The sequence below is a fragment of the Loxodonta africana genome, chromosome 16, assembly GCF_030014295.1.
Source record: "Loxodonta africana isolate mLoxAfr1 chromosome 16, mLoxAfr1.hap2, whole genome shotgun sequence".
NCBI lineage: Eukaryota > Metazoa > Chordata > Mammalia > Proboscidea > Elephantidae > Loxodonta > Loxodonta africana.
Genome location: NC_087357.1, coordinates 33748202 through 33761281, shown reverse-complemented (window position 1 = coordinate 33761281; position 13080 = coordinate 33748202). Strand labels below are relative to the sequence as shown.

General features: G+C 45.1%; 1 protein-coding gene across 1 annotated transcript in view; it reads right to left on the bottom strand.

The window, feature by feature from the left end:
- PKD2L1 (polycystin 2 like 1, transient receptor potential cation channel) overlaps positions 1–13080 on the bottom strand; it is a 46398-nt gene that overhangs the window by 518 nt on the left and 32800 nt on the right. Inside the window, exons 4-14 of the mRNA XM_064269085.1 lie at positions 8406–8533; positions 7697–7950; positions 6491–6715; positions 6092–6320; positions 5277–5447; positions 4916–5097; positions 4478–4598; positions 3071–3169; positions 2740–2861; positions 1346–1421; positions 242–360 (exon numbers count right to left, since the gene is read on the bottom strand). Of these exons, the coding sequence (XP_064125155.1) occupies positions 242–360; positions 1346–1421; positions 2740–2861; positions 3071–3169; positions 4478–4598; positions 4916–5097; positions 5277–5447; positions 6092–6320; positions 6491–6715; positions 7697–7950; positions 8406–8533 (1726 nt within the window). The remainder of the gene's footprint in view (positions 1–241; positions 361–1345; positions 1422–2739; positions 2862–3070; positions 3170–4477; positions 4599–4915; positions 5098–5276; positions 5448–6091; positions 6321–6490; positions 6716–7696; positions 7951–8405; positions 8534–13080) is intronic.

Sequence of the window (13080 nt, the reverse complement as noted above, 5' to 3'; positions counted from 1 at the left end):
GGAGCAGAGCTCTGTGTTTGCGGGGTGGGAGGGCTGAGGTCTACAGAGGCACAGGGAAAGAACAGTGTGTGGATGGGAGCAAGGAAGGTAAGACCAAGCCTTGTAGGGGGAACTGAAGGGGAGCCAAGTTTCTCCCCAAACTAGGACAGGGAATTGTAAGGTTGTAGACTTTTAATGGGTAGACAGAAGCTCAAGGTAGGTGATAACAAACAGCCACCCCTGGGCCTTGGGCCTCACATACGTGTGGAATTCTTCTCCTGAAACCCAGCAACCTGCTCTGGCAGCCTCTGAGTCCGACTTTCCTGGTGGGCTTCTCACAATGGACTGGCCCAAATTCTCAATCTCAGCGCTGACGGCTACCTGATAAGGAAGTCAGAGGCCAGAGGGAAGAGAATGATTCTGGAAGTCATCAGCTTTTGTTCCATCACCTGGTCTGATAGGCTTAGGGCCAAGCCTTGGTCTCCAGTTCTTGCTATGCCTCTCCCCTCTGAGACTCTAGAGACAATAGGGTCAGGGTGGTGGTGAACACAAACCTGGCCCACCCTCTGGAGATGGAATCACCTTCCAAAGAAACAAAAAACAGGCTTGAAGCCTTGATTAGTGAGGTGTTCACTAGAGACCAACTCAGTTTGGGAGAGAGGCAAAACTGGTTGCCATCAAGTCAACTTCAACTCATGGCAACCCCATGTGTGTCAGAGTAGGACTGTGCTCCATAGGGTTTTCAATGGCTAATTTTTTGGAAGTAGATTGCCAGCACTCTCTTGGAGTCACCTCTGGGTGAACTCGAACCTCCAGACTTCTCGTTAGCAGCCTAGTGTGTTAACCATTCGCACCACTCAGGAACAATACCAGAATTCCTGACCCTTCCCTCTGAGCTGCCATCATCTCCTGCCCTGGACTTTTTGGTCTACAGTGAATAGGGATGGAGCAGGCACAGCAGGGACAGCCAAGGATTAGAGTCTGAAAATCCCAAGAAGAGGGCAAGTCCTCAGAGGGTATTGTCAGGGAATCTTGGACAATTGGTCCATTTTCCCTAAGACTGTGTTTTGGAGCCGTGGTTTTCTACCTTGGCCATATATTGGAATCATCAGGGGAGCTTTTAAAAATACTGATGCCTGGATCAGATTCTGATTTAATTGGTATAGTGCGTGTGGCCTTAATATCAGGATTTTTAAAACCTCCCCAGAGTGTTCTAATGTGTGGCAAAGCTTGAGAACCACTACTCTAGAGAGTTTTCCTGCCCATCTACCAGAGGATTTTTCTATGCTGGATGTGTAGGGGCATGGGCAATTTCCTTACACTGCTCCCCATCAGCCAACTAGGGAGGGGGGCAACGGTGGCTTACCCTCTCCTCCTCCAGATCCTGTTGCATTTGTGCCTGTTCCTCCTCATCCAGGATGCGATTCCCGTCACGGTCAAACCTGGTAAAGGCAGCTGTGAGCTCTGTGATTTCGTGCTCTGTGTGCCCCACTCTAAGAACAGGATGATGAAATGACTTTTGACCTGTAGTGGCTGTGATCTCTCTAATATGGGCTCTCCACTGTCTTGCTAGACTCAATGCATGAGGGTCTTGCTCTCTAGGGAAGAAGGGTACCACAGGGGCAAGCCAGGATCTCCAAGGTCGAGGAATTTTACCCCCATGAAATCACCTGTATCAATATCTTCTTCCTCCCCCAACTCCTGCTAAGTTCAAGCTCTCATGATCTCTTATGAGGATTATTGCAAAATCTGTTTCCCTCAACTAACCTGCAACCCTTCTGCCTCCCACCCTCACTCCCTACCCCTGAAATCCATCTTCCATAATGCAACCTAACTAATTGATTTTTCTAAAACACAGGTCTAAATACATCCCCTTTCTGCTTAAAATCCCTCCTAGGCCCCCCATTCTTTGGATAGAGTGGCGATGTTCAAGGCCTTTCCAAATGTGGTCCTTGCTCATTTCTCTGGCCTCATTTCCTGCTGTGCCCCATCTTTCATTTGATGCCTTTAACAGTGCTCAACTGCTTATACCTCCTGTATATGTTGTTTAATTTCAGACCTCTGTGCCTTTGGATATGCTTTCATGTCTCTTGGAATGGCCTTCCTCTGCTTGTCTACTTGTAAACTATTTATTCTCCAAAACCCTATTCAGACATCACCTCCTCCAGGAAGTCTTCTTGTAAGTCCAAAAATGGAACTGAGCTCTCTTCTCCAGATTTCCTCTGCTCTAGCTACTTCTGTTGTTGAACTTGTTCTGTGATTAAGTTCATTTGCTTACATGTCTATGAGCCCCTGGAGGACAAAGACTTTGTCTCACTTAATTGTGAAGGGCTCTATTCCATCCCTAGTCCACAGTTGGTGTCACAATATGTATGTTCAATGTTTGTTAATATGTTTGACTGGGAAGCAGAGAGAGAATAGCTAAAGGAACAGACCAGTATTAGTTGGGAAGCACAGAACCAAGATCAGAGTTTTGGGGGAGTAGGGGTATCTGTAACGATTAGGGAATTACATTATTACATTACGGCCTAAGAGTTGTTCAGCAAGGTCCAGAATGCTATATACCATGATGAAAGGCCTTTAAACCAAGAGCACAATTCTGAAGGTCAGGTCAGAGACCCAGAAGCCAAGATCAGAGACCCAGAGGCCAAGATCAGAGGCCCGTAGGCCAAGATCAGAGGCTTATAGGCAAAGAATGTATAGTTGAGTGTCAAGGACTCATAGACCATGGTCAAGGAAGGTTGATCTCTAGTTGCTCACTCCCGAAAGGTGTTGGTGAAATCCTCGAACTGGGTTTCCTGCTCCCCACCTTGCAGGACCTTCTGCATATCTGAAACCCGCTCCTTCCTCAGACGCATTCTCAGTAGGGTCTTATTGTAGCCCTGGAAGAGAAAAGGGAACAGGCACCAGTCCCCACAGGTTTCTCATCATCCGTGGCCCCCACCCCCACTCATAGGGTGCCAGGCTTCCAGGGGTAATTCAGAGGCACACAGGGCATAGGCACATATACCAGTTAGGAACAGATCAGGACACAGAACTTTGGACCTAGGCCCTGATGCAGATGTGCAACTTAAGGGGACTGGGTTAAAACCTGTTTCAGAAGGTCAGAAAGCTGCAGCTCATCCTTCTGTCCAGCCAACTCCTCCTTGACCTCTGAATAGGTGTCGTTGATGATGGCCAGGAACATGTTCTGCAGGATGAGGCAGGGACCTTGGTCCTTACCCCCAGATCCTCTGATTGACCCCTAATAATGGGCCACACATGTTCTAAAGGGGCCAATGCTCCTAATCCCAGCTCTGCAGCCCACCAATCCCTACTTCTCAGGGTCCCATAGCCCAGGCTTTCAGCACAATCCTTTTAGTGATGGATCATGCTTCCTCATCAACACTGGGTCCTCACTCTTACCACTCTTACTGTAGTAGCATTACTGACCATGAGGATATACCCACACAAGACACAGACATTGCTCTATGTAACCAAACCACCAAACCCACTGCCGTTGAGTCAATTCTGACTCATAGCAACCCTATAGGACAGAGTAGAACTGCCCCATAGGGTTTCAAAGGCTACAAATCCTTATGGAAGCAGACTGCCACATCTTTCTCTCACGGAGTGGGTGGTGGATTTGAACCACCAACCTTTTGGTTAGCAGCTGAGTGCTTTAACCACTGTGCCACCAGGGCTCCTTGCTCCATATAAGGAACAACTAATCACTAAAACCAAAAATTTGTCATGGTGAGAGTACAATTGTGTTCTCTTTACCCAAAAAAAAAACCCAAAACGTGTTACCATTGAGTCAATTCCGACTCATAGTGACCCTATGGGTCAGAGTAAAACCGCCCCATAGAGTTTCCAAGGAGCACTTGGTGGATTTGAACTGCTGACCTTTTGGTTAGCAGCCACAGCACTTAACCACTACATCACCAGGGTTTCCTTCTCTTTACCATCTACCCCAAACTGATGGGTGGGGATACAGACATGGATTTGGGGAAGATGGTTCTATTTACCATCTTCCCCAAATCCATGTCTGTATCCCCATCCATCAGTTATACTAAGCCTGCTGGCTTTGTTAATAAAAATCAAACCCTGATCTCTCATGTTTGACAAGGAAGGAGCACAACTACAAAGAAGTGGCAATAGAAATCAAGAGATTCTCAAGGGAAAGGGGAGTTTTGGAGAATAGGCACAGAAGCTTCCAGGTGCAGCCACTTCTCATGAGGCACTTTCTTTTTTACTATCCTTTGAGAACAGGGGTTTGATTTTACAGAGGGAGCCTGCAGGTTCCCTTGTACTCTGGAAACTGACCATGCTGATCACACTGAGCACATTAGCCAGCACTCAGAAGATCAAGAAGTTTCCCCTCACTCTTCATCCTTGATTTGAGAGACCCATCATAGTCCTGAATAGGGAAGATAGGGGAGTCAAAACCCCACCCTGATGCCCTCCACATCTCTATCCTTTGGGTTCCCAAGTCTCCAGTTCTCAGAGGGACCCTCACCAGGAGCACAAAGAAGACGAAGAAGATGTAGGTAACAAAGTAGGCAGGACCCAGGATGCGGTTGGCATTGTCGATAGCATTGTAGTCAAAGTCCCCAAGGATGATCCGGAACTGAGTAAAACTGAAAGAGCAGTGTCTGGGCTTCACCCAGAGCCTAACCATAACCCTGACCTCAATCCACACCCATCCTGTTTTCCTAACTACTGCCCCTGGGTGAATTCAGACAGACCCCACACTGCACCTCCAGCCCAATCAGGTAGAGACAGAGCGATGCACAGAGTACTTGAGCACACACGCTAGGGTTTACTAACACTCTTACACTGATGCTTTAAACACAGAAACTCCCACATACATATACCGAGCTTCCCCAAGGATATGTATACCCCTGGAGCTGGAGGGTGAGGGGCCAAGGAGGACTGAAGGGGGTAGGACACACACATGCACTTGATGAATGTGCTAAAGTTTTCCACTTGGGTTCCAAAAAGTAGGTAGCCGAGTTGAGCATAGGCGAAAAAAACAATGAAGAACATGATGGCGAAGCCCAGGATGTCCTTGGCACAGCGGGCCAGTGTGGAGGAGAGCTGAGTCATGGTTTTGTTGAAGCTGATATACTTGAATATCTGGAAGGGCCATGTTGAACCGAGTGAAGAAATAAAAGAGAAAAACTCTGAAAAGTCTACTCCAGGGGCTTATGGAGGCCACAGGAGTTGCCAAACCAAAAAAGGAAAATGAGGCAAATATTGAGGAAGGGATAATGAATGCCCAGAGGCAGAGCTGTGGGTAAGGATTTCCAGGGTACCTTGATCCAGGCAAAGAAGAGGTTGACAGCATTCATGTTGTTATACTGTGTCTGCCAGAAGGCGAGGAACTCGAAGTCCGCGTATGTGTTTGGCTGCTGCAGGAGCTTCCCCAGCAGCCGATTCACCTCGAGGGTTCGAAATATGTGGAAACCCATAGCCACAATGGAGAGCTGTCATCATAGAGGTCATGGGGTGTCAAAGAAGTCAAGAGCATCTCGAGGCAAGTTCAAAGATGAGGTCCCAGGGAGAGTTGGTGTAGGTAAGACAGGTGGGGGAAAACTCCCTTTCCTGCTGAATTCTTGACTATCTCAGATTCAAAGGGACCTGGCCAGGATAACTGGGAAGCATCTTAAGCATTTTAAAGCCCAAGAGAAGGCTGTGGAGCCAGTGGTAAATACATCAGCGTCACTGCTGTTGAAGCCACTGGTTGTAAAGGGCCATAGGGAATTGGAGCCAAGTAATTTTAGCTCCCACTACAACTTCCCTGCCTTAGGAAATGAATGTGTCCTATTAATAGGAAGGAGATGGAGGGACAGGATAATCAGAATAGAAGAGAAGATAAATGGCAGGGTTCAAGAGGATAGTTCATAAAGGTAAGAGGCATAAAACAGAGTATCAAGTACAAAAAACAGCAGGGCTGAACCAGGGGAACATCAGCCTCTTACTTAGGGAGCCGTTGCACAGTGATTTGATCAGAAGTCATAAGGAGGACTTAGGGCTCCAAAAGGAAGAATTTGAAAACTTGGAGCCCCTATCCAGGTGTATCCCACGCCCCCTCCCAATATGCCCCGAGTCCAGGATAGCTGTCCCTCACCAAGACGACAACCAGGTCTAGGATGTTCCAGATGCTGCTGAGGTAGTGAAGCCGGTGGATGTGGAGCTCCAAGATCTCCTCCACCATATAGTAGAAGATGAAGACACAGAAGACAATCTCGCAGCCAACGATAAAGAAGTCCCAGTTGCTGACATAGCGGATCAGCTTCACTGTTCGAATCTGCCAGGATGGGATGGCACCTCCTGTAGCTGGAAACTCCACCACTAGCCTGTGTGTGGGAGGGGGAGATGACTGGTAGGGTCTAGGATGGGATGGTTCCTCCCACTTCTTCTCCTCCCCACACCCACCATAGGGTACAAGGTTAGGGAAGGATCTGAAATAGAGGAGAAGGGAACCAGCAACCACAGGTGGAGAAATGCCATAGAGGAAGGGGCCCACCTCAAAACACAGAAAAGATTGATGTTGGCATTGTAGACTGAGAAGTCGATGAAGACTACTCGAGTGCCCCGGTCCAGCCACAGCCCCTCTTGTAGGTCCCGGAGTGTTTCTGCACTAGCCTGTCGAGATCCCAGGAGGTCCAGGTAGTACCCACCTCCACTGTAGCTTGTGAGCCGGCCCCAGTGGGAGGAGCCTCCTAGCTCATCCTGTGAGTGGTATGTCCACCTGCCACAGAAGAAGCCATGTGAGCAAAGAGAGGCCTGAGCTAGCACAAAAGCTCATCCTCCAATGCAATGGCGACACTTCATGATCTATTTCAATACTTCAGGTCTATTTCAATATATGATCTTGTTTGATACTAACAGCTGTTGGAGGAGGGAGGGCAAATATTATCCACATTTTGCAAATGAGGAAACTGAGATTCAGTGATACCTGAGATTATCCAGCTAGTTAGTGGCAGAACGGATACTCAAAAGTACATCTCATGATTTTTCACTATGTCACCCAAGGCTATGAATGACAAAACCAAGGCCCACTCTTAGCCCGAGCCTGGGTAGTCTCCATAAGGGAAACACCTGGACCGTACAACCCAGAAAAGGTCCTTCCAGCTCTTGTGATTGTGTGACTGACTGGTTAACCCCATGATTCTTTATTCTATCTACTAAACTTTCTTCCCTGGGCTCTTATGTCCAGGGAAGAGTCCAAACATGACTCCTATGGCAATGGCAATGCTTCACCCATTTTCCACACCTCCAAGGGTGGAAGGAAAAAAAGGATGGTTGCCTGACAGGTCTTTCTCTAGGGTAGGACAAGTGTGACTGTGACTTATGTGTGGGAACATGTCTGGAGGCTATTGCTCTGTCTGCACCTCCTCTGTTCTTAAGTGACGTCTCCAAACAATCACAGACGGAACTCAGGGAGATGCCCCCAAGATCCCACTGAATGCCTTAAGACTAAGGCTCAGTGGAAGTGGCTCCCAAAACTTTGGGGTTGGTGCCAGGCTGGCTACACATCCAAATTGCCTACTAAAATGGAGATTTCTGAGCCTCCATAGGTCTTGGATGGGACTTTGGAATTTACATTCAAACAGTTTCCTCAGACAAGTCCAATGTGGAACCAGGCTTGGGAATCTCCACTCTCTGTGTCTCCCTCAGATTCTAGTCCTCAGAGGGGCAAGCCTTGTGATATTGGGGGGAGCTCACTCACGCTGTGCCATTGAGGGGTCCAAAGGGGAGCTGATCTTCCTTATCCAGAGAGTAGACATCATAGCAGCTCAAAATGTCCTCGCGGAAGTCCTCATGCACCACACAGGAGTCATTGCGGACCCTTAGCTGCCGCAGCCTCGGAACCCCCAGCAGCAGGTTCTCGTAGTAGATGAAGGAGTGGGAGCCTCTGCCCAGGCTCTGGTTGTTGTACCATTTGGTCCAATACAAACTGTCCAAGAGTGGTCCCTGGGCAAACTGGACCACGAGCTGGGTTGAGTCTGACCAAGCCTTATCCTGGCCCCTACCCTTAGAATGACTCTGCTGTCATTCCCTGACTCCCAACTTGTCTCCAATCTGCTTCTATTGGATGCTTCAGCTGACGTATGAATCTTGATCAGGTCCAGACCTGACCTGGCCTTCCTCTTTATTCAAAAAATGTTTTGAATAAGCCTTACCTCTGACCACTAATCCTAGTTCAAATCCTGGCTTGATTCCTTGATCAACATCCTGTCCCTCACCTACCTCCACCTGAACTCTAGCCTGACTTATTAATTCTTGCCTGAGCCTTTGATTCCATGTGATCCCTGACTGACCTGATATTTGTCACAGCACTTGATCCATTGTCTGATGTCCCTGAGCCCTGGCCTACGGCCTCAGGCCTCAGGTCATTAAGAAGGAAAGGGGAAGAGTAGAGGAGATTTCATACTCACATCCCAGAAGTCCGCCATACTGCTGATGGTCTGGAAGGAGACACCGGTGTCTGACGGAGTATGTAAGAAGAGCTCAGACATCACTTTGGTGTAGTAATAGGCACTGGAGCTTGTCATTCCGTAAGTCACTAGAAACCAACACGAAAGTCTGTGTCCTGCTCACTGTTCCCATCTCCATTCACCCAGAGGAGACAGGAAACCCATTGCCTTGGGGCCACGGATACTACCTAGACAGAAGGCCATCAGACCTACCCACTAGGGTTGGCAGTGGAGGCTGATGGTGGTGCTGGGGACCAGGGAATAAATTAGGGAAGGTTATGGCTACAAAGTCTTCTCCCTTCCTCTCAACTCACCTCAGAAAGACTGAACTCTGCTCAATAATTGTCTCTTGACACTGTCATTCTGAAAATTCACTTACCTTTTCCTAAACCATCTTAACATCCTAGTTCTCACTCACTATAGTCCACATATTTCTTCTCTGTGCCTTAGGTAGTATTTCCTTTTATTTACCCTATATTCGTGTCCTTTGGAAAGTGCCTCCAAATTCTGGAGTATTCCAAGGCCCTGGTTATGCAGATGTGGTCTCTCGGCTCCTGAAGTCAGTGACTTTGCAGCCACAGGAGTAGGAGATACGCATGGCATTCATCCAGCCCTGGCAAGACTAGTACATCCTGATGGGCACAACTGTCTCCTGAGAGAGGGACTCAGAGTGACCGCAGATGAAAAAATACCTGGCCTTTGCTTTTAAGAACTAACTCTCCCTCAAGCACATTAACGCACACACTTAGTCCCAAGTGCCTAAATGGGCTACCAAGGGAAGCTCTAAGTTTTGGGGGTAAAAGACAAAGTTTGAAGAGAATGAACCATATATTTTATAGATTGTCCCTCAATTTAGGTTTGTCAGATGTTTCCTCATGACTAAATTCAGGTCGTGCATTTTTAGAAGGAATACCATAGAAGCGATGTTGTATCCTTCTCAGTAAATCATATCAGGAGGCACATATTGTCTATTTGTCTCATTACTGATGATGTTAGCTTCAATCCCTTGTTAAGGAGGTATCTTTCAGGTTTTTCTATATGATTCATTTTTCTCTTTGTAATTAATAAGTATTTTGTGGGGAGATACTTTGAAGCTATGTGAACATCCTACTACTACTCATCAATATTTCACCTACTAGTTTGAGCATTCATTGATAATTTTTGCCTGATTTTTACTACTATGGCTGCCAAATAGTGATTTTTCTAATTCCATCATTCCTTCTACATTTATTAGTTAGCATTCTCTATAAGGAAGAGCTTTCCCTTCTTCTTCATTTATTTATTTGTTTGTATCAGTGTGGACTCACAGGTTCTTGCTTTTTTTTTCCTTATGGGTTATAATTTGTTAATATTTTTATTTATTTCATTACTCAAATTGCCCCGTTTTTAGCCAGGTCTTGAAAGACAAAGAGAAACTGAAGAATTTTTCCAGATTAAAAGAGATGAAAGATACATAAAAACTAAATGCATTTTGTGATTCTGGAATGGGTCCCAGACAAGAATTTTTCTTTTTTTTCACTTGCTGAAATTCGAATAGATAATAGTACTGGATAAATGATAATTTCTCAACTTGGATAAGAGAATCTCTTCTTTTTTACAAAATACACATCAAAGTGTTCAGGGGTAAAAAGTCATTATGTCTATAGTTTACTCCCAAACAATTTATAAAAGCAATATGTCTGTATGTGCGTATATCTACATCTGTACTATATCTATTCATCTATATATGTATGTGTGTGTGTGTGTGTGTGTGTGTGTGTGTGGAGAGAGAAAAAGAGAGAGAGAGGAAAAGCATGGTAAAATGTTCATATTTGGTAAATCTGGGTAAAAGATGTTGTGGATTGAATATGTCCTCCTAAAATACGTATTATAAATCCCAATCTCTATGCCTGTGGTTATAATCTCATTTGGGAATGGGTTGTCTTTGTTATATTAATGAGGCAGGATTAGTATAGGGTATATCTTGAACAATCTCTTTTGAGGCAAAAAAAAAGGTTAAACAATCAAACAGAGAGACAGATGGGGTAAGATAGATGCCAAGACACATAAAGATCTCCAAGGAACCAGAAAACAGAAGCTGAAGAGACAAGGACCTTCCTCCAGAGCCAAGAGAAAGAGAAAGCCTTCTCCTAGAGCTGGTACTCTGAATGTGGACTTCTAGCCTCCTGAACTGTGAGAAAATTAATTAATTAATTTCTGTCTGTTAAAGCCATCCTCTTACGCTATTTCTAACAGCACTAGACAACTAAGGCAAAAGGTATACAGATATTCTTTACATTATCCTTGCAACTTTTCTGTTTGTGTATAATTACATCAAAAAGTTGTTGTTGTTACATCTATCACGGCTTCCACCAGACTGAGTCCAGTACAATGATATGGTGCCCAGCTATCACCAAGGACTGCTCTGACAGGGATCCCAATAGAGGGCCCCAGACAGAGCTGGAGAAAAATGTAGAACAAAATTCTAACTCAGAAAGAAAAACCAGACTTGCTGGCCTGACAGAGACTGGAGAAACCCCAAGATTATAGACCCCAGACACGCTTTCAGCTCAGTAATGAGGTCACTCCTGAGGTTCATTCTTCAGCCAAAGATTGTACAGACCCACGGAACAAAACAAGACTAAAGGGGCACACCAGCCCTGGGGCGGGGACTGGAAACTAGGAGGGAACAGGAAAGCTGGTAACAGGGAACCCAGAGTTGAGAAGGGAGAGTGCTGACACGTCATGGGGTTGTTAACCAATGTCATACAACAGTGTGTATACTAACTGTTTGAGAAACTAGTTTGTTCTGTAAAACTTCATCTAAAGTTCAATAAAAAAGAAATTAAAAAAAAAGTTGTTGTTAGGTGCTGTCAAATCCGTTCTGACTCTTAGTGACCCTATGCACAACAACGAAACACTACCTGGTCCTGTGCCATCCTCACAATTGTTGCTATGTTTGAGCCCACTGTTGCAGCCACTGTGTCAATACATCTTGTTGAGGGTCTTCCTCTTTTTCACTGACCCTGTACCTTACCAAGCATGATGTCCTTCTCCAGGGACTGGTTCCTCCTGGTAACATGTCCAAAGTACCTGAAACAAAGTCTCTCCATCCTTGCTTCTAAGGAGCATTCTGGGTTTACTTCTTCCAAGATGATTTGTTCATTCTCCTGGCAGTCCGTGGTATATTCAGTATTCTTTGCCAACACCATAATTCAAAGGCATCAATTCTTTCAGGTCTCCTTATTCACTGTTCACCTTTTGCATGCATATGAGGTGATTGAAAATACCATGACTTGGGTCAGGCTATGCCTTAGTCCTTAAAGTGACATCTTTGCTTTTTAACACTTTAAAGGGGTCTTCTCCATCAGATTTGCTCAGTGCAATACCTTGTTTGATTTCCTGACTGCTGCTTCCATGGGCATTGATTGTGGATCCAAGTAAAATGAAATCCTTGACCATATCAGTCTTTTATCCATTTATCATGATGTTGTATATTAGTCCAGTTGTGAGGATTTTTGTTTTCTTTATGTTGAGGTATAATCCATGCTGAAGTCTGTAGTCTTTGATTTTCATCAATGAGTGCTTCACCAGGCATCTGTCAGTTTGTCGTACTGTGGTGGCTGTGTGCTGCTGTGAAACTGGAAGCTTTGCCACCAGTATTTCAAATACTAGCAGAGTCACCTAAGGTGGACAGGTTTCAGTAGAGCTTCCAGACTAAGACAGACTAGGAAGAAGGACCTGAGAGTCTATTTTTTAAAAACTTGACCAGTGAATACCTTATGAATACCTTATGAATAGCAGCAGAATATTGTCTAATCTAGTGCAGGAAGGTGAGTCCCTCAGGTCAGAAGGCACTCAGAATACAACAGGTGAAGAGCTACCTCCTCAAAGTAAAGTCAAGCCAATGACGTGGGTGGAGTAAAGGTTTCAGGACCTTCATTTGTCGATGTGCCACAACTCAAAATGAGAAGAAACAGCTGCAAATATCCATTAACACTCAGAACATGGAATGTATGAAGTATGGATCTAGGAAAATTGGAAGTCGTCAAAAATGAAATGGAATGTATAAAGATCGATATCCTAGGTATCAGTGAGCTAAAATGGACTAGTATTAGCCATTTTGAACCAGACAATCATATGGTCTACTATGCAGGGAATGACAAATTGAAGAAAAATGGTGTTGCATTCATCGTCAAAAAGAACAATCCAAGATCTATCCTGAAGTACAATGCTGTCAGTAATAGGATAATATCCACATGCCTACAAGGAAGACCAGTTAATACAGCTATTACTCACATTTACGCACAAACCGCTAAAGCCAAAGATGAAGAGCTTGAAGATTTTCACTAACTTCTGCAGTCTGAAATTGATCAAACATGCAATCGAGATGCATCAATAATTACTGGTGATTGGAATGTGAAAGGTGGAAACAAAGAAGAGGGAACAATTGTTGGAAAATAAGGCTTTGGTGATAGGAATGATTCTGGAGGCCACATGATAGAATTTTGCAAGACCAATGACTTATTCATTGCAAATACATTTTTTCAACAACATAAACGGCAATAGTACACACGGACCTCACCAGATGGAAAATACAGGAATCAAATTGATTACATCTGTGGAAAGAGATGATGGAAAAGCTCAATATCATTCA